The sequence below is a fragment of the Saccopteryx bilineata genome, chromosome 6 (assembly GCF_036850765.1).
Source record: "Saccopteryx bilineata isolate mSacBil1 chromosome 6, mSacBil1_pri_phased_curated, whole genome shotgun sequence".
In the NCBI taxonomy this organism is placed as follows: Eukaryota; Metazoa; Chordata; class Mammalia; order Chiroptera; family Emballonuridae; genus Saccopteryx; species Saccopteryx bilineata.
In genome coordinates this window covers 31,451,138-31,473,514 of record NC_089495.1, presented here as the reverse complement: position 1 = coordinate 31,473,514, position 22,377 = coordinate 31,451,138, and the positions used below count along the sequence as shown (strand labels likewise).

Here is a 22,377-nt window from a genome sequence, read left to right as displayed (position 1 = left end):
AAGCCACATAGAAGGTGATAGAGAAAATACCAACGTGAAAGTCAAAAAAGTAAGAGAAGGGCATCCACTTTCAAAACCCATACATTCCCCACTGATGATGACATAGTCTGAGGAAAGGAAATTAAGTTTTTTCTGAAGAACCCAAAGATTGCTCCTCTGCATTCTCAGACTCAAACTGCTGTTTGTGAAGGAAAGGAATTATTTTTCTTTCAAATCTCTGTAGGCAAGGTTATTTTTAGCCTTTCTTGTAGCATATTTCTAGCAAACTCAATAAAAGCAGACATTTAAAAGGAAAGAAAAAAAATCAGATGACATTTTTTTTCCATAAGGGCTATTAACTTTCCTGAGAAATTTAATGTGAGTGGAAAATAAAGGGAATGCTTCATCTGCAGAGAAAGATCTCTCAAATCTCTTAAATAAAATGTTTTAAACAATAAACAAAAATAATGAATTAAATATAGGGCAAATCAAGAACACAGGAGCACTTTTAAATTTTTCAAGACAGGCATATTGGGAATTATCAGCAATCCAGATGTTTTTGGTCATCTGCCCTTATCAATACACTTAGGATTTGGTTCTGGTCACTTAGTTTAGCTATCTGGGAAATAATTTTGAGGATCGGAAACATTTATGTAGATAACAGACAAAATGTGTCATTGACCCAGAACTTATGAAAACAAAGTCACCTTCAGATGCTTATCTAATTATGATAGGTAGAATTCTAAAACTATGGTCCCAAGATTCTTATTCTAATCCTTAGAACTGTTAATATTATGAAATATCATGCCTGTCAATATGACATATTATATATATTACAAGACAAAGGGGCTTTGCAGATGTAAATAAGGTCACTAATCAGTTGACTTAATGTAAGGAGTTATCAGAGGTAGTCAACCTTTTTATACCTACCGCCCACTTTTGTATCTCTGTTAGTAGTAAAATTTTCTAACCGCCCACCGGTTCCACAGTAATGGTGATTTATAAAGTAGAGAAGTAACTTTACTTTATAAAATTTATAAAGCAGAGTTACAGCAAGTTAAAGCATATAATAATAATTACTTACCAAGTACTTTATGTCGGATTTTCGCTAAGTTTGGCAGAATAAATCTTTATAAAATAACTTAATATAGCTAAATCTATCTTTTTATTTATACTTTGGTTGCTCCGCTAACACCCACCATGAAAGCTGGAATGCCCACTAGTGGGCGGTAGGGACCAGGTTGACTACCACTGTTCTAGATTATCTTGGTGAGCTGAATCTAATCAGTAAAGACCTTCAGAGCAGAGGGTTTTCTCTGGCTAGTGGCACAAGGAGAGAACTCAGACAGATTTGAAACACTAGGATAGGAAGTGTCCCTGGTAAGTCAGAGAAGACCACGGGACAGAGAATGCAATTGGCTTCTGGAAGCTGAGAGCAGATCTTATCTGACAGCGAGGAAACAAGGACCTCAGTTTCAAAACCACAGATTATTCAATTTTACCAAAAACCTGAGTGAGTGAATTCTTCCCCAGATTTTCCAGATAAGAGATCAGCACAGCAGATACCTGACTTGACCTTTTGAGACCCTAAGGAGAGAACCATGCTGAGCTCATCTTGACTTCTGACCTACAGAAAAGTCAATAATTAAGGTGCATAGTTTTAAGCTGCTGGATTTGTGGTAATTTATTAGGTAACAAGAGAAACTAATACAAAATTAGAGAACAAAATAAAACACAGAGAGATTTTTTTTTTTAGAATTAGACACTTCCTAAATGTTGGGCAAATTAAGTTTGTAAAATATGATTTTTATGTTTGCTCATTTATATATAGTTTGCATTGGGGGCTGGGCAGCACCAAGTATGTGATCTGTGAAATTGCAATTTACCTTCCTGCTTGGGAAGGGCCATGGTCTTGCTAATGTTTGCCAGAGGAAAGGTTTTCATGCCGGAAAATTTTGAAAAGGAGAGAAGGAGAAGAGGCAGAAAGAAGTGTTGTAGTGTCTGACCTGTGGTGGCGCAGTGGATAAAGCATCGACCTGGAAATGCTGAGGTCACCGATTCGAAACCCTGGGCTTGCCTGGTCAAGGCACATATGGGAGTTGATGCTTCCTGCTCCTCCCCCCCTTCTCTCTCTCTATTTTCCTCTCTCTCTCTCTCTCTGTCTCTCCTTCTCCTCTCTAAAATGAATAAATAAAAAAAGAAGTGTTGTAGTAATATAAGGTTATAGTAAATAAATATATAGAAATATAAAAATATGGAAGAAATATAAAAGTAATTAAAAGGATATTAAAAATAATTATTAAAATTAAATAAAGTTATGCCATTTAGATAGGAATTAATATAGTGGCTTAGTGCCATAACCCTGTAATGTGATAAACAGACTCAGACTTACAAGCAGAGCCCAGTTAGTATGTGTGTGAAGTTATACATAAATAAGAAGTGGCTTGGTGTTATTTACATTAACTTTGTAAATTAATTTAAATAAAAACATCTTAAAAAGTGGTTGAATGTAAACATTTTAGTAGATTGACATAGAGGGGATTCCCTGCGAGAAACTCCCAAAAAGGTGGTTTGAGGTGATAATCCTGTAGATTGACACCTGTTAGAAGGCATTGTCCAGAAAAGGTACTAAAGCTGAGGGGCCCTGTGCTGCAGTAGTTGCCCAGACTCCAACGTTGATGCGGACTGTCCCCATGCCGCTCTGAGCTCTGATCAAAGCCAGCAGAGAGGAGCACGCTGACAGGGCCCCCTTAAGCTGTACCCAGGCACGCCAAAAGGATTTGTGAGTAATAAATTGCCTGTGTGATTATTGCAAATAATTTGTGTCGGTCGTGTCTTTCCTCCAGTGGTACTTAACAGTAGCATCCTCATAGCTGCCTCAAGAGTAGTCTCGGAGAGGCTGCCAGCCCTGCTTACAAGCAGGAGTGTCCCACTGCACGGGAAAGTCGAATCAGGGACGCCTGATCGACGTAGAGCTTGGGCTCTACTGGGACAAGAAGCCGTGTTTGCACAGTGAGAGCAGAGAGAATGCAGAGTGCTGAGGAAGAAGCCATGTTGGCAGAGAAGAGAGAAGGGGTACAGATGGGGAACCAGAGGTGAGGGGTTGTGTGAGCCCTATTGAGGTTTTGGAGGCCTTTGATTCTCTGAGAAACCAGAGAAGATTCTCCTAGTTGTGGAACTAGATAATGTGTCAGGGCTTTGTGAGCTCTGAATGAAGAGGTAAGTGTTTTCCCTGTGTGTCTGCTCGTCCGCCGGTGCAAGACTTGAATAAAGGAATGGCCCACCATTTTTTACTCCACTGTTTCTTTACCGTCTGTCTGAATCTAATGGGAACTTGCATGTGAATGGCCATGATGGCAATGGCCCTTGGCCTTACACTACATCTCAGTATATTTTAAAACATTTAAAAAGTCATCTCTTTTTCTTTTGTCTAGTTATGCTAAAGAATATTTACATGTTTGCTTAATATTATTTGTTGCTAGAATCTCTTTTCTACAATCAAATCTTATCTTGACCCCGAGTACATGAAAAACACACCGAGAACAAGAAGAGTTCTCTCATCTCTTTGGGGAACATTTCAGGAGTCAAAGTCTAAATTCTGAGACAGACTCCCAGTTGCATATCTATGGCCTCCCCCTTATTTCCTCCTTCCTCCATAAATCAGGTACCCATAAACTTTCAAGTTATTCTGTAGAAACCTCCCTGCTTTCATTCTCTGCACCCTGCAATAAGGAATCCCCACCTAGGTAGGAGGCCCATAGAGAGGGAGATCACTTTCTCATATTCCAGACCTACCCAGTTTCTAGAAGAACTTTGTACATGTTGTCACTGTATTCTTGCACTAATGGATTATACCACTCAATCAATAAACTTATTGATTTTGGTATTTGATGCGTTTCCTGTTACATCCAGGCACAACTTCAGGCTCTATCAGTAACATTCCAGGGAACTCTTAGTTACACATATGATGCAAAAGATGATATCAAATTCAGTTTTTTACCTCAGCCGTTCACTAATTCCTCCTTTCACTTTTCACCATTAAGAAATAAAACTCAATTTCTTATAGTGAAGAGGAAAACAATCTCAGTAAGTCATGGTAATGTATGACTAGTGTATTTAAAATAAGAAATGTATATAAGAGTAGAGTTGTGTTTCTGCAGAAATTACAGGGTATGAGACAAAAAGAGAATACGGAAGAATATGAGAAGATGGCTTAGAATTGCTATTCTGAGAGTATTATAAGGAAGCCTGCAAGCTACTGTCTATACCTCCATCTGTCTCAATAACAAGGGGAGAAATGAATGTAAATGACAGCATTGTGGGTGGCATACTAAGCTTTATTTCTGCTCTTTCTGTCAGCAAGTTGGGGATCTAAGAAAGGTAAATATAAATGAATCTAATATGATAGCTTAAGGACAATTACTCTAAACTTAAATATCCAACTTTTAATGTCATTTGTCATGCAGATGGCACATCTCTTCTTTTATCCAAGAGCAGATCCAGGTGATTAGTTTGTTAACAAGTGGTACCTGATGTGTTTCTTACTCTAGGGAGCTTATGTCAATTTCTACCCCCCATAAATTTGGAAAACGTTACAGAGACCTCATGCCAGAAAAGAGTTGAACTATACTTACCCAGAGAGAAAGATCCGGATGACTGCATAAAAAATGTCTGGAGCTACATAATCTGGAAGAACAATCAGAATGTGAACTTTACTATGGGCAAAATAAGCAATTGGTTACATGTGCATGGGGCCCTGCTGGCTCCTGGAGCCGCCTCTCTATTTGATCTGCATGGAGAACCTGGAATGAAAGCAGCGAGCAGGAGGTGGATGGAATGTTCTCTTCTGCAGTTGTCCCCACTGGCGCTTGCAGAACTTTTTTAAACTATTCCAAATGCTGCCCTTTACTATTACGGGGCTTCCCCTTCTTTCTGTGCTTAACAACAACAAAAAGAGAGACCAAGGCCATCTTTAAAAAATTAACAATTGAAACAGACATGATGTTTGAGAGGCTATGGGAAGTAGAAAGGAGAAGCCAGAGAGAAAGAATCACGTCCCTCAAGGCTTTCAGGAACACCAAAGCCATCGGTGCTCACGCAGAGTTCTGTGTAGTCAACAGAGGAGAGGAGGGAGTCTCTGGTCCAGGGATGGCCGCACCAGGTCAAGTGCAGGTTCATTTAGCTCTATGTTTAGCTGCATTCATTAAGCTCTGCAGCGATTTTGAATCTGAATCAATGCTTGGGAATAACTGATTTCAATAGTTTATTAAATTGTATATAAGGAAGCAGGTTTTCATCAATTTTTTATCAACTTTTGAAGATTATTCTCTTTCTTCATATTATGGGCCCCTCTATGACACAGCATGTTTCTCTTATCCATATTTTTATCTATGTCTTTTTGATTCTGAGAGAAAAAAAAAAACATTTTAAAAATAAAACCTAAGCCTGACCAGGTGGCGGTGCAGTGGATAGAGCATTGGACTGGGATATGGAAGACCCAGGTTCGAAACCCTGAGGTCGCCAGCTTGAGCGCGGGCTCATCTGGTTTGAGCAAAAAAAGCTCATCAGCTTGGACCCAAGGTCGCTGGCTCCAGCACGGGGTTACTCGGTCTGCTGAAGGCCCATGATCAAGGCACATATGAGAAAGCAATCAATGAACAATTAAGGTGTTGCAACGAAAAACTGATGATTGATGTTTCTCATCCCTCTCTGTTCCTGTCTGTCTGTCCCTATCTATCCCTCTTTCTTACTCTCTGTCTCTGTAAAAATATAAAAAAATAAAAAATAAAAAAGAATAAAACCTAAATAATGACATCTCTATATCACCAGATTTCTAACACCACACCCACTCTCTGGTCTTCCTTGGTCTTCTCAGGTAACCAATGTCTTCCTTCAGCCTCAGTGTTTTCCAAAACACCTGAATAGTGTCATGTTCTCTTTGCTCTTCTGTGACAATGTTCTTCTGGACATTTTTCGTGGGTGCTATTTCTGGATCTTACCCTTTTAGTGCTCTTTTCCCACACAAAAAAGTTAAATATTATGTACAAATTTTTGCTAAAGCAGTGATGACTGGCAGTAATTTAATATTTTTCCAACTTAACCATATTTCATGAAGGAAAGTCAAATGATCATTTCAATAGATATAAAATGATTCTGATCTAAAAAATTTCAATATATGTAAAAAAAATCCATTCATCATAAATACATTATATTTACACATTGTACTTAAAAGTTGAAATATTATAAATGGGTCCTTTAAAATGTGGAACAAGGCCCTGGCCAGTGGCTCAGTGTTAGAGCATCAACCCAGCATGTGGATGTCCCAGGTTTAATTCCTGGTCAGGGCACACAAGAGAAGCAATCATCTGCTTCTTCACGCCTTCCCCTCCCTCTTCTCTCTCTCTCTCTCTTTCTCTCTCTCTCTCTCTCTCCTCTCTCTCTCTCTCTCTCTTCCCTCTTGCAGCCATAGCTCAATTGATTTGAGCACGTCAACCCTGGGCACTGAGGATGGCTCCACGAAGCCTCCACCTCAGGTACTAAAAATAGCTCAGTTGTGAGCATGGGCCCCAGATGGGCAGAGCATCAACCCCAGACGAGGGTCGCTGGGTGAATCCTGGTAGGGATGCATGCGGGAGTTTGTTGCTCTATCTTCCATCCTCTCACTTAAAATAAAAAAATAAACAAACAAAACAAATGTGTAACAAAACAAGAATCCTCACTTTCATTCAATACTCTGTTGGGATTCCTAGCAAGAATAGGAAGAAACATAAATAAAAGCTATAAGTATTGTAAATGAAGAACCAAAAAAACATTATTCTCAAATGATATGATTTCTGCATAGAAAACCCAAATCATCTCCACATAATTATTAGAATGAATAAGAATGTTTATCAAGGTGCTTTATTATATCATATAAACCAGCATGAGTCAGGAGTTAGTTAATACAAATATACCACATTCAGTGAAAAAATATAAAGTATTTATAAATAAAACAGCAGATCTTTAAGCTTTTTATCTTGAAAGAAAGAAAATTTTAAAAATTAAAATTTATTCATTTCAGGAATGTCAAGAAAATTCAATATCAATATCTAAGAGAAGAAATGTATCTAAAGAAGATTTTTCCGTCTGAATAAGCTCCAGGCCATATGAAAAAAGAAGACTATGCAATAATATGAAGACATGATTTGAAAAAGTTTGTCTAGGGGCCCTGGTCGGTTGGCTCAGCGGTAGAGCGTCGGCCTGGCGTGCGGGGGGACCCGGGTTCGATTCCCGGCCAGGGCACATAAGGAGAGGCGCCCATTTGCTTCTCCACCCCCAACCCCCTCCTTCCTCTCTGTCTCTCTCTTCCCCTACTGCAGCCAAGGCTCCATTGGAGCAAAGATGGCCCGGGCGCTGGGGATGGCTCCTTGGCCTCTGCCCCAGGCCCTAGAGTGGCTCTGGTCGCGGCAGAGCGACCCCCCCCCCCCCGAGGGGCAGAGCATCGCCCCTGGTGGGCAGAGCATCGCCCTTGGTGGGCGTGCCGGGTGGATCCCGGTCGGGCGCACGCGGGAGTCTGTCTGACTGTCTCTCCCCATTTCCAGCTTCAGAAAAATACAAAAAAAAAAAAAAGAAAGAAAAAGTTTGTCTAGGAACCTTAGTTAATGCATTTATGCTATCTCTACCTATCTGCTGGTCTTGATCCTAAAACAGCAAGACTGGATATAATACCAAAACTGTGTATTTTCTCCAAATTAATATACAGATTTTAATGCAATATCAGCAAAATTCCTAACAAAGATTTTATAATGAAATATGACAAGATGATTCGAACAATTTATCAGAAAGGCAAAGGCTCAAAGATAAGAAGACAAGAACAAGGAGAGAGGATTTTCTTTACCTGGGAATGAGAACTACGAAGCAATGGCTCTTAAGAGAAATGATGCTGATGTAGGGAAAGATAAACAGACAACGAAACAGAATAGAGAGCTGGGAAACAGACCCAGTCATTTAAGAAAACCTGATACAAGAATTAGCTCATACTGAAAGTAAGTGATTATTTACGGAAGGGAAACTGAATTTATTCCCTATGTTCTACTACATATAGGTAGTAATTATATATGAATGAATGATAAAAATTTGAAAGATAAAATAACAATTTTAAAAGAAAATACATAAAATATCTGTATGACTTATGATTTTTAAATACTTTATACAAAACCTCCTATAAAACATAGACTTTTAAGAAAGGATGAGAGATACTTTGACTATATATATATTTTTATTTACTTATTTTATTTTTTTGTGTGACAGAGACATAAAGAGACACAGAGAGGGACAGACAGACAGGAAGGGAAAGAGATGAGAAGCATCAACTCTTTGTTGTGGCACCTTAGTTATTCGTTGATTGTTTTCTCATATGTGCCTTGACCAGGGGGCTACAGCAGACCGAGTGACCTCTTGCTCAAGCCAGAGACCTTGGGCTCAAGCTCGTGTACATGGAGGACCCAGGTTCGAGACCCTGAAGTCACTAGCTTGAGCGTGGGCTTATCTGGTTTGAACAAGGCTCGCCAGCTTGAGCACAAGGTCATTGGGCTGTAGCCCCCTGGTCAAGACACATATGAGAAAGCAATCAATGAACAACTAAGGTACCGCAACAAAGAGTTGATGCTTCTCGTCTTTCTCCCTTCCTGTCTGTCTGTCCCTATCTGTCCCTCTCTCTGTCTCTGTCACACACACACACACACACACACACACACACACATACACACACACACAAAAGGCATATAATAAGACAAACCAGAATATTTGCAATACACAAAGCAAAAATGATCCTCAAGAGTATATAAAAACTCATAAAAACCACAGGTAAAAGATAAAAAGACCATTAGAGAAATAAGGAAAGACATGCATTTCACAAAAAAGGACATGAACAGTAAGTACACATACCATACATATACACACACAAATATAGAAAGAGAAAACAATTAATGTATTGAAAATCAAGGAAATGCAGGCGTGAGTGACATCACTATCATGGTGGAATAAGAGTTTTTACTGTCTTCCCCCCACAAACGCTGATTTAGACAGCCACCTATGGACGAGAGAGCCCTTGTGGAAGTCCAGAATTCCAGCAATTACTAAGCCCCAGCACACCATCAGAGTAAAAAATAAAATAAAAAAATAAAATAAAGTAAAATCCAAGACTGAATGCAGTGATGGGTTGAGAAATTTCACTTTACCTACTTCACCCATCCCACAAGGAACCAAAAGCGACAACCTTACTGGCTTGTGAATTTTCCTGCAAGGAAAAGTGAGAGCATTGAATGAGTCCCTGGTTTCCCCAGCTGCGTGGAATGCTTCCAGAGACCCACTTTCTTTCTCACCCCAACCAGAAACTGAGGTGAGCCTGCCGACTGAGAAAACTGGGGGTGGGTGGGAAGCGGCTGTGAGAGTGCCAGATGAGGCTCTGGGGGGCACTAACGGGATGCAGGTTCCACTGACTGTCTCACAGGCTCCATCAAAACTTCCCACAAGCTGCAGGAGATGCTGCGCCTGCAGACCCCCCACCTGGCCGATGGGCACCTCAAGTGTTCAGGGTGCTCCACCCACACACCACACACCACACACCACACTGTGACCGCTTCCTCAGGTGCACAGCTGAGCACTGCCAGAGGGAGCCTATGTAGAGGAAAAAAGAACAAAGCTGGGGGCATCATGCTCCCCATTTCAAATCTCTAGTAATCAAAACAATATGGTGTTGGCCTAAAAACAGACACACAGATCAACAGAACAGAATTGAGAGCACAGAAATATATCTGCACACCCATGTATCTATGGACAATTAATATATGACAAAGGAGTCAAAAATACACGGTGGGGAAAAGACAGTTCTTCAATAAACAGTATTGGTAAAACTGAACAGCCACATGCAAAAGAATAAAATTATCTTATACCACACTCAAAAATTAACTCAAAATCCATTTAAAACTTGAATATAAAGCCTGAAGCCATAATTTTCATTGAAGAAAACACAGGCAGAAAGCTTCCTGACTTAGGAGTTTTTTTTAGTGAATATTTATAAAAATATTTAGCAATATTTTAGTGGATCTGACTTCAAAGACAAAGGAAACAAAAACAACAATTAACTAAAGCAAACTAAAAAGCTTCTGGCACAAAAAGCAACCTACTGAATGGGGAAGATATCTACAAATCATGTGTCTGTTAAGGAGTTAGTATCTAAATTATGTAAAGAATTCATACAACTCAACAACAACAACAAAACAAATACCTCATTTTAAAAAGGGCAGAAAATATGAATAGACATTTTTATAAAGAAGACACACAAATGGCCAAAAGGCATATGAAAAGATGTTCAACATCACTAGTTATAAGAGGAATGAAAATTAAAACCATGATGAGATATCACCTTACACCTGTTCACATAACGATTATCAAAAAGATAGGAAATGACAAGGTGTTAGAAAAGATGTGCAAAAAAGGAACCCTGGTATACTCTTGGCGGGAATGTCAAATGGTATAGCCACTGTGGAAGACAGTATGGAAATTCCTCAGAAAATTAAGAATAAAACTACCACATGATCTAGTTATTCCCTTTCCAGGTATTCATCTGAACAACGTAATACAACTAATTTGAAAAGATTAGTTCATGCAGCATTATTTACAATAGCCAAAATATGGAAACATCTTAAGTGTCCACTGATGAATAGACAAAGAAGTTGTGATATATATGGAACAATACTCAGCATAAAAACAAATGAAATCTTGCCACTTGTGACAACATGGAAGGACCATGAAAGTATTATGCTAAGTGAATAAGTCAGATGCAGAAAGCCCAATGCCATATAATTTCACTCATATTGGAATCTAAACAAAACTAAAGAAATGTACAAACAAAACAAACAAATGCATAGATACAGAGAACAGATTGGTGGTTAATAGGGGTACAGGGTTGAGAGAAACGGGTAAGGGCAATCAATTGTATGGTGATGGATGGTAACTAGACTTTCGGTGGGGATTCCTTTGTAGTATACACAGTTAGGAAATTATAATGTTATACACCTGAAACATAAATCATGTTATATACCAATTTTACTTAAATCAAAAACAACACACACACTGTACATTTTTAAAGTTCTTCTGGTACAGGAAGTTAAAGAGTTGTCCTACCTGACCAGGCGGTGGCACAGTGGATAGAGCGTCAGACTGGGATGTGGAGGACCCAGGTTCAAGACCCCAAGGTTGCCAGCTTGAGCAAAAAGCTCACCAGCTTGGACCCAAGGTCACTGGCTCCAGCAAGGGGTTACTCGGTCTGCTGAAGGCTCATGGTCAAGGCACATATGAGAAAGCAATCTGAACAACTAAGGTGTCGCAACAAAAAACTGATGATTTATGCTTCTCATCTCTCTCTGTACCTGTCTGTCTCTCCCTATTTATCCCTCTCTCTGACTCTCTCTCTCTGTCCCTGGAAAAAAATAAATAATTAAAAAAAAAAAAGAGTTGTCCTGATACTGGAGATGGAATATAGTCACCTGAATATGATGCAACCTATTGCAGGAAGGGTGAGCAACTGAACTGGCCACACCTATCAAAACTCATCTCTGCACTAGTCACAGGAAAGGAGCCTAAAGCCAAGGTCAATTGTCTCAGGTTCCACTTGAGAAAAAAAGTATAAATGGGGTATTAGAGAGGGTACGGACAATGCTTGGCCAAAGCCTGACATTTCTGGATAAAGTGTATGCACCCAATGTTGTTATTTGCCACATCCCCTCCTCCCAAACTTCATGCAAGACCGCAACACACAAAGAAATATGTGGCCACCGAAGAGAGAAAACTTCCCCAACCACAACAGACTGTATATAGTGCCTTTGCATACTGAAAGATCATTCTCCTATAGTATGAACAGCAATCGGTTACCATCAAACAAAGCTAATATACAAGCGCCATCTAGTGGATGTAGCCCAACTTGCAGACCCTTTGTCCTGCTTTCAACCTGCAGGAGCGTTTGCTTTAAGGTTCTGGTGATGTCCTGAATGGAGAGTTTCAGTTGCTGCAGAGCTTGGAGCAGGGAGTCCTGGCTGGTCTGCAGGATGGCATTCACTGCTTGAACAAGTGCCTGGGGAGAAGATTCATTCACTTAATTCATTAGCATTTATTGTGGTCCATTGAGATGGAGTAAGCTGAGCATCAGAGCTGTGGGAGTCAAGCACACCCCTCTGACTGCTAGACTGTTTCTGCAGAGCTCCCCTAATCTAGATTCGCTGTGAGGTCTGCCTGGAAGGATAGTCTCTCTGGGCATCTCCCAGATAAACCCTTAGGTATGTTTTTCTGGATCTTTCCACTGAATGCTACTTGTTATAACTCTCAAGGACATAACTCTATCATTTTTCTCCTTTCTTCTTATGTTATTTAATACATATTATAATCATTTATACATCATTTCGAATTAGGGCAACCCCACTCCTGAGCTCTGTCTTCCATAGAATCGGACAGATGATGTGGAGCCCACAGAACCCCGGCTCCAGAGTCCCCTCCATCATCAAGCCTTCCTACTAGTTTCTACCTTATCTGAACAATATTTGAAAGACCAATATTTCATTTTGTATCTTTCTATGGATCAAACACACTGAGAAGTAAAGTGACCATATAGTTTCACTTTTGAAGGTGAAAGAGGGTAATATAAAACTATGCCATGACTGGTGATCCTACTGAGGACACAGTGAGGACTCAAAATAGGCTTACCAAGGAAAGTGGTGAGGAAAGACACTAACCTGATTTAAATATCTTTAGGTAAGGCATGGATTCCCTAGCTCAGTGGTCCCCAACCCCTGGGCCGCGGACCAGTACCGGTCGGTGGGCCATTTGGTACCGGTCCACAGAGAAAGAATAAATAATTTACATTATTTTCATTTTATTTATATTTAAGTCTGAACGATGTTTTATTTTTTAAAAGTGACCAGATTCCCTCTGTTACATCTGTCTAAGACTCACTCTTGATGCTTGTCTCAGTCGCATGATACATTTATCCGTCCCACCCTAAAGGTCGGTCCGTGAAAATATTTTCTGACATTAAACCTGTCCGTGACCCCAAAAAGGCTGGGGACCACTGGTGATGCCCTAGCTAATCACCTGCTACTTCACTGTCTTTTGTCTTTTTTTAATTCATTTTTAGAACTGACCTTTCTGTAAACTGTTTGACCCCTGAAGGAATTCAAGTATGCGATCCCCAAGGCTAGGAAATCTATGTGATGGTTCCTTTTCCCCTGGGTCTTTGTGTCACAGTTCTCTCTGCCCAAAGTACATCTGTCTTTCTGTCTGTTACTCTCTTTCTTGCTCTCTGCTTAATTCCTATGCATCACTCAGGTTTTAACTTTAACCTTCATTCCCCCAGGAAGCTTTGCCTGACACTTCAGATCTGAATTAGGTTTTAAATGTCTTTTTATAAAACACTGTGTTTTTGTATTACCTTCTACATCAACCCTTCTTTCTTTACTGGATCATGAGTGTTTGTGAGGTCCGGAACAATGTCTGTCTTGTTCCCCCAGATATTTCATAGTCTAGAACAATGCTTGTTTGTTGAATGGATGAATGGTCAATTCCAAGCTTTGTACAAGTTGAGAGGAGGGAGTATCTCTGTGGGCTAGAACTCAGACATACACCAACAGGATAAGACCTATGCGCATCTATATTGATTAATTCACTGAAGGGAAAGAACCAGATGTGAAGTAAAGCTCTGACTGAACTTTCATTTACTAAAAAAGTGCCGTGGGTGGAAAGACACCTTAATCCCAGGTTCTGCTGCTTTCTCCACCCAAACAGTCACCAGTATAAACCACGCAGGCTTTCTCCCCCGGGAAATAAGAAAATGGTTTCCAAGTTCCTTAGGAAGGAGATGACCACAGGATTAGAAAGGCTAAGACACCGTGAGTATGTATGGCCCATGAGTCCGCTCAGAGTTAGACAACTGTAAGTGCCTGGTAAAATCAGTGAACACTTCTCTCTATGGGAAAACCCCAAGGATGAGCATCTACGTTCAGCAGCATACAGGAAGGAAAGAGAACAGAGCTATTCAAGCCCATGTTCACCCTATTTGAGGACTCTCAAAGTCCAGTGTTGGGCAAATGAGTTTGTAAAATTTGTGTTTTTTGGCTTTGCTCACTTTTATTGTTCAAAATGGCGCTGGGCAGCCTCATGTGTGCTCGCCCTCAGAGCAGGGCAGTTGATTGCAAATTGCCGATTGCATTCCTGCTTGGGAGGGGTCGTCGTTTTTTTAATGTTTGCTGGAGGAGAGGTTTTCGAGCCAGAACGTTTTGAAAAGGAGAGAAGGAGGAGAGGTAGGAAGAAGCCATATTAGCAGGAAAAGAGAAAGAAGCCATGTGCAGAGAGAGAGAGAGAGAAAGAAGCCACGTTTGCAGAGAGTGAAAGCAGAGGGAGAAGCCATGTTTTGCAGTGTGACAGAACAGAGAGAATGAAGGTGTGTGGATGGGGAACCAGAGCTGAGGGGCTTTGGGAGCCCTATTGAGACTGGTGAGGCCTTTGATTCTAAGAGAAACCAGAGAAGATTTTCCTGGTTGTGGAACCGGATAATGTGTCAGTGGCTTTGCGAGCCCTGTGTGTTTGCTCGTTGGCCGCTGAGAGACTATAATAGAGGGATGGCCCACCATTTTTTGGCTCCACTGTTTCTTTACCATCTGTTCAAATTCAATGAGAACTTGCATGTGCATGGCCACAGTGGCAGTGACTCTGGCCAGACATCCAGCATGGACCTGGTGGTCCCAGAACATCTGCCCCAGTAAAACACTGACACATGAGTGGGCAGGTATTTCTGATTCTTCACAGGACCAATCTATAACCCATCACACCATTCCTGTCAGGAGCAGAGTCCTGGAACTACAGAGACCATAGGTAAACAGCTAATTCCATGGCCTGCCTCAACCCCCTTTTTTATAGGGGGTTGCTTCTGTGGCCCACAGAAGCAAAACAGCTTGCCCAAGGTCATATAGTTAGTCAGTCACAGGACCGAGTGGGGAATAGTTAATAACTCAGGATACTGTTCTTTCTAATCAATATTTTTTGTTTTGGTCAAGTGCTAGAAGACTGTAAGAATCACTTTTAAATGGCCTGTGATCACATGGATTCAAGACTTGACTTGAGGAGGTGAATGAACACATAATATAGAGATGTGTTTATTGTAGAATTGTGCACCTGGAGCCTGTATAATTTTGTTAACCAGTGTCACCCTACTAAGTTCAATTAATAAGTGGTGAAATAAAAATGGTTCAGTTAGTTTCAAAAATAAATAAATAAATAAATAAATAAACGTTAAAAATGATCTATTTCTGGTGAGAAAAAAACAAACCACAGATATCCCAGATATAGAACCAGTCTACAAAATATAAAAATTTTACTCTATAAATCACTCCTGCTTCTAACATTTTAAGCATGAGAAAAGAAAAAGAAACACAAATGAAAACTAAGTCAAGAACACCATGGTTCCACGGTTAGATTGGTGTAAGAAAAAGTGTCTTTATCCTACTATTTTCTATTTCCCGAGCTACAGCTTTTATACCGAACCCCTTTGCTGAGCTGAGCTTTAATGCTGGGAAAGGCAATGCCAATTTAGAGGCTAACTTTGCTCTCCAGAGAGGGAGGAACTTCAAGATGTCTGAGCCAGATCAGCCTAAAGAGCTCCAGTCCATGTAACATAATATTTCAAAAGAATTCTTCTGTAGTTGTAGCAGCACTGCCTGCAACTCGGCCTTTCTTAGAAGTTATGTGTGAGATGAGAGATTTTTTCAGGTCATTGAAGAATTGGTGAAGTGTTTTTTGTTTTTTTTTCATGCATTGCACTTTACTTGTTTTTTATGTACAGTCTGAAAAATATAGTAAATAAAATTAATCTCCTCATCTGCTCAAAGTGGAAGCAACCTCTGTTACATTTTGGACTCTTAATTTTTAGCTTCTTTCCTTCTAGACTTACCTTCTGCATACATTTGGATATCGCTGATATACTAGGAGTACAATTTGGTATGCATTCTTTTTTGTTTCATTGAAATCTTTTAATCTTTTAAAATTTATTTTTAAGTAAGAGAAGGGAAGATAGTGAGACAGACTCCCACATGTGCCTCAACTAGGATTCACCTGGCAACCCCTGTCTTGATCTGATGCTCAAATCAGCTGAGCTATTTTTAGTGCCTTGGGCCAGTGCTGAAACCAATCAAGCCGCTGGCTGCAGGAGGGGAAGAGGGAGAGAATGGAAAGAGGACAGGGGAGAGAAGCAGATGGTCACTTCTCACGTTTGTCTTGACCAGGAATCAAACCTGCAATGCTCATATGCTAGGCCAATGCTCTATCCATTGAGCCAAAGAGCCAGGGCTTATTGTAATCTTTTAAAGTTAGCATGGATTCTCAAGTGAGCAAAGGATTTCTGAGAACTTACCTCATGTTCAGGGATCTAGTCAAATTTCAGTTATTTGCAACGATAAAAAAAGAAAAGAAAAAAACAGTTTGTAAAGAGACATATTTTTTCCTATTACATATACACAGGCACACACACTCATGTACAAATGCACACCCACACATCCATGTTCACAAAGGTTATGACTAGATTACAGGCCCCTGTGTGACAAGTGAGGCAAATCTAAACTCCTCTATAAGCCACAGAACATGTAGCCTATAGCATCGTGATAGATCATCTTGCTTCTTTTATATTTTTGCAGTTGCTACAAACTCATGTTTTGTTGTAGCTGCTCTACTCCAGCGCATCTTTTTAACACCCTCTCACCAAGGTTTTTCCTAATTTTTAAAGCCTGTATTGGTGTAATTTCTCTGAAATTCTGAAGGGTTTATTGCTGTGTCCCTCTGACATTTGTCGTGTACTGCTTTGGTTTGTTATTAAACCATTTCGGGCGTACTTTGCCTTTGTCTCTTCACTGCAATTAGCTCTGTGCTAGGCATATTAGAGATGCCACTAAATAATTTCCAAGAAGGAAGATAACGACTGAACTCAGGGATTGTGTCTGCGTCTTTGGGATTAAACTAGCCCTGCATTCTCACCCACTGAGAAACTAGCTTTTTGTTGTTGCATTTTTGTCTTTAACACCCTAGTCCAGCCATGTTTCCTTGCAACCTTCCCCACTCTTTTTTTTCTCTTTGAATAAGAGATCTGGTTTATTATTGACCAGAATCACTTCTTCACATCATTTCTTTTTTATTTCTGTCCAAATTCTGAGCCAGATTTGGCACCTTTCCATGGGAATATTGGATACCAATTTTGTTATTAAATCACACTTTGTCAAAGGTCATAATTCATAATTATAGAAAACAAAATCCCAGGGTTCAGAAATCCTTAGACAGTTGAAATGGTCCATTCTTAATTCAAGGGAAATATAAATTAGTCTTAAAAGCTGTGTTCTTTATTAAGAGTTTAATTCCTTAAAGATTCACATCATCTCTGACAATTCTGTGTTTAACTACAACCTTTATGCTAAGGAAGTTCTTCTTCACATCTAACTTAAATGTCCTTTAACTACTTTAGTAAGTCACAGAAGTGCTGTTTCTTGCATCTATGACCTGAAATAAATTTGACCATGGAAATGAAGTTCAAAGGGACACTTAATACTACATACTTCTATCCCATTCGATTTATTGGAATATTTTGTTCTTAAAAACTCATGCTATTTTTTTCTTTAGGCAAATGCCAGTATCCTCAACCCAGCTGTCAAAGGAATGATGCCAGCTGGATGGAATAAATAGCATTAGTAATCAAATTTTCAATCCAGCATACTTAGAACACCTATTCTGAACTCATATAACACTGGGGAACTTTTTTTTTCATTTTCTGTTGCATGAGGTTTTAGAACTGTTTCTATATATTTCTGCATCACTGATTCCAAATCTGAAATCCATTTTTTGGTGCATGCTCCAGTTTTTATGCAAATTTAATTTTTTTTTGTTACAGTTCATGGCATGCATTGGTTTTTAAATTGGAGTTAAAGGGCAACGACTCTTGGATTAAGCATAATAACAAGGCAATTAATGTTTTACAAACATCACTTTTACATAATCATAGTTGTTTTTAAATGTAAAAAATTATTATCTGATAAAAACACCCTCTTATTTTGTTTTAAGATTGAATCATGGCTTCTTCGAGTAGGCGTAAATGTAAGAATAGTCCTGACACCTTCTGTTATATATGTGGCTGTTACACACTTCAACGTCAAAGGCACAATATTTCATCATTTTTGACACGTGCATATATTGCCTGTTCTCAAGTTCCCCTTGGCAATCAAGACAAGAATTGGGCTCCTCATATTGTGTGTCATCATTGTGAGAAAATGCTTTGTGACTGGACAAAAAGAAAACACAAAGGAATGCCTTTTGGTATTCCCATGGTTTGGCATGAACCTAAGGACCACAGCAGTGACTGTTATTTTTGTCTAATCCATACAAAGGGCATCGGCAAGAAAAAACAGCATATGATGGAATATCCTAATATTCCTTCAGCAATACGATCTATCCTACACACTGAGATATTCCCAGTTCCAGTTTTCAATGGTTTTATTTCTTCTAAGGATGAAGAAAGTGCACATGGTGATCAAGTATATTTTAATAAGATGCATGAGGAAATGGTTGTAGAATCTGAAGGGTCTTCTTCTAATGCCAAGCACTGGACACAGAAGTAATGGCCAAAACGTGAAGCTCTGGAAGTCAGTATGCAAAATAGTGTGAATGAACCTGTACTTAATCGAGACAGAATCATTTTTCCTCCACTTCACATCAAACTTGGCTTAATGAAGCAGTTTGTTCAAACTTTGAATAGAGAAAGTGACTGCTTTCAACATATTATTTCTACTTTTCCTGCCTTGTCTTTCGAGAAGATAAAAGCAGGTGTATTCGATGGACCTCAAATTCGAACCCTCATTCATGATGAAGAATTTGCCAGAATTGCCAGGAAGATGAATAAGAAGGAGAAAGCAGCATGGCGTCTTTTGTGGCAGTTACAAAGAACTTCCTTGGCAACAAAAAAAGCAGAAAACTATGATCTTCTGGTTCAAAGGATACTGTTGGCTTTCCGCAACATTGGATATAACATGAGCATTAAGATTCACTTCCTGAACAGTCACCTTGATAAGTTTCCCAAAAATCTTGGAGCTGCTAGTGATGAGGAGACTACTGCTGGAGCATCAAATGACATTGTCCTCAACAAGTACACAAACGCAAGAACTACAAATGCAAATTTTTGCCTGAATTAAATTTAAATAAGTTATGCACAAATTTTATGATTAAAATAAGTGTTTAATATGTTCTATTTTGAAATTGTTGACAAATTCTGATGCAATCATATCTTTTAGTGTATTAGCATATTTACTGCATTATATAAATCATTATATTTTCACAAAGATGATGTCCAAGAAGACATTCTACTTCATTATGTTAAACTAAATGTTGAAAATTTTACAATAAGATAAAAACCTAAAATCTTGAACTGCAAAGAAACTGTAGCTTACGGAGAAAAACTAATGTCAGATTTGAGATCAGCACACTTGAATTAGGTAAGAACAAGTGTTTTTGCGGATGCAACAAAAATATTGTCCCCCAGTGAATATTCATTTATGATCACTATATGATAAACATTTATTGGAGTTTCTGGTCCTAACTTGATTTGATTTGAATGAAGGACATGTTAGGGCACTGATGGGCAATCTTTTGTGTGTGTCAAAGCTTGCCAAAAAACCGAGCATAACTCGGGAGGTGTGTCACTTCGAGAAAAAACACATAATTTCGCAATATTTATAGTTTAAATAACAAAAATGTATAATTGTAATATGTAACTGTATTTAATAAACCAAAAACTAATTATTTAACTTATCTGCTTGGTGACTTCTTTGTTCATCTGTCAGTCGGTTTCTTTTGTTGGTCTTGATATTATTTAACTTGTGTGGGGTGCTGTGAACTATTGGGTTGGGGAATAAGTTCGTAGCGGTTTTACCGAAGACTTTTATTTAAACAAAAACCAATAATTATATCAATAAGTTAATCAATTATATATTCGCCGTTGCTGTTTACAACCTCTTCCCACCTCTCGACCAATTTGTTGATGCCGTTCTGCCAAAAATCGCCTGGTCTGGTCTCAAAGAAGTTGTTGAGCTAGTTTTTAAGGATCTCTTTGTTATCGAAGGTAACGCCCTTCATATGGTTTGACAGGGAGCGGAAAAGATGGTAATCGGTCGGAGCAAGGTCCGGAGAATACGGTGGATGCTGAAGGACCTCCCATTCGAGCTCTTGGAGTGCGGCTTTGACAACTTGTGCAACATGGGGCCTGGCGTTGTCGTGAAGGAGTATGGTTTGACCATGTCGACCAGGTATTTTCAGTCAAATAGCCTCATTCACGTGGTGTAGCTGGGCAATGTAGAGCTCCTTGTTGACGGTGGCATTCTTTTCGAGCATTTCCCAGTTCTTCATCGAATTCAGAAGGCCTTCCGCTGCGGCACGTGTCATCGACGTCAAAGTCGCCATTTTTGAACTTTGCAAACCATTTCTGTGCTGTAGACTCACCTATGACACCTTCTCCATACTCATCGCAAATGTCCCGGGCTTCTTCGGCAGCTTTTTGACCTCGATGAAAAGCAAAGAAGAGCAGGTGTCGAAAATGTTGATTTTTGCCTCCTGGGTATTCCATTTCTAAGCCTCAAAACTAATAAAAAATTAAATAACTCAAAAATTCAATTAACATAGTTTTGTAGAGCAGAAAGAGTTTTATCGAATGAATACTTACCCTTTGCCAAACAGCAAACAAATCATTGTAAAATAAAAGAAAATATAAAAACGCTACAAACTTATTCCCCAACCCAATAAAATAAGTGAGGGGAAGGGGGAATTCTTTAACTAACCTGCCTATTAGTGACATTTTTATTGCTGAATTTCATTGACTAAATCTTCAAATGAAGGTTGGTATTCTGTACACTTCAAGCCCAAGCAAGTGCTACTAACTTCATCTGTCAATCTGTTTCTTTTGTTGGTTTTGATATTATTTAATGCTGAGAATAAGGTCTCACATAAGTACGTAGAGGGAAAAATTGTGAGTAAAGCCATTGCTGTATGCTTCAGAGTGCTAAAAGTGTCTGGTAATCGGTTCCAGGCACTCCAAATTTCCTGTTCGTAGTGGCACTCCTCTTGATTCTCCAAGCGGCACCTTTCCAGATTCTCAAGCTTTGACCTCAAGTCGACAAACACCTGAGCCCAGATGCTGTTTTGAAATTCTGCAAGTTGCATCTTATGTAAATTAAGATGGCTGCCGCTATTTCTAATGGCGGGAAACAGCACCCATAGCACAGGCCCTCGCCTCTCCCAGCCTCCCCCTCACTTATCTCAGTAATGATGGTCAATTAGAAATCCACGACACCCAAGAACAGTAGATTGGATGATGGTTGCTGTGGTTATGTGGTTGCTGGTGTGGTGATCACAGGGCCCCCAGAGATGCGTCCCATGGCATTCTTCTGCTCCCTGCTCCACCGGCCAGAAGTGAGGTCAAAGATCCCCTAACAGCCTAACTGGAAGTCCCAGAACTAGATGCTCTGTGCCAGAGTTCTGTTGTTTTGGCCTACAGACCTCCGGCACAGAGTGTCTACACTACAGCAAATGTTTTATCCTTGGCTACTGCACCTGGCTGTGCAGGAGCCGAGGATGAAACATCCTTCTCGGCATGCGACCCCATTTTTCTCTGGTATGTGGCTGCATGTGGCCGCGTATCATCAAAAATGGTTACGCGTGTCAGTGCTGAGACATGTGTCATAGGCTCACCATCATGGTGTTAGGGGATGATTAAAGCCTGAGTGTGCAGGAGCTTTAAGGTCAGGTTGAAAAATTCACATTTGATATGGAAGCAAACAATTAAAAATGGTCCACCAATGTATTCAATGTGGGTTGAGAGAAAACTTTCGGCACCTATGTATTTTTTTCTTGCGTGCATGCGAGAGACAGACAGGCAGGGACAAACAGACAGAAAGGAGGGAGAAGAGAAGCATCAACTCATACTTCCAGCCCCTAGCTGTTCATTGATTGCTTTCTCATATGTCCCTTTACCAGGGAGTTCTAGCTGAACCAGTGACCACTTTGCTCAAGCCAGTGACCTTGGGCTCAAGCCAGCAACCTTGGACTTCAAGCCAGGAACCATGGGGTTATGTCTATGATACCAAGCTCAAGCTGGCAACCCTGTGTTTAAGCTGGATGAACCTGCACTCAAGCTGATGACCTCAGGGATCCAAACCTGGGCCTCAGCATCCCAGGTTTATGCTCTATCCACTGTACCACTGCCTGGGCAGTAGTGATTTTTGAACTTGTAATCAAGTTCATTTCTTCAACCATATAGTAGACAATAAACATGAACATCCTTAATCACAA

At 39.8% G+C, this 22,377-nt stretch overlaps 1 protein-coding gene across 1 annotated transcript in view; it reads right to left on the bottom strand.

Moving 5' to 3' along the window:
• Positions 1 to 22,377, bottom strand: part of IDO2 (indoleamine 2,3-dioxygenase 2) — a 79,967-nt gene that overhangs the window by 5,428 nt on the left and 52,162 nt on the right. The window contains 5 exon segments of the mRNA XM_066237507.1: positions 4,614 to 4,665; positions 11,962 to 12,091; positions 13,757 to 13,809; positions 13,812 to 13,855; positions 16,415 to 16,429. Coding sequence (XP_066093604.1) covers positions 4,614 to 4,665; positions 11,962 to 12,091; positions 13,757 to 13,809; positions 13,812 to 13,855; positions 16,415 to 16,429 — 294 coding nt within the window.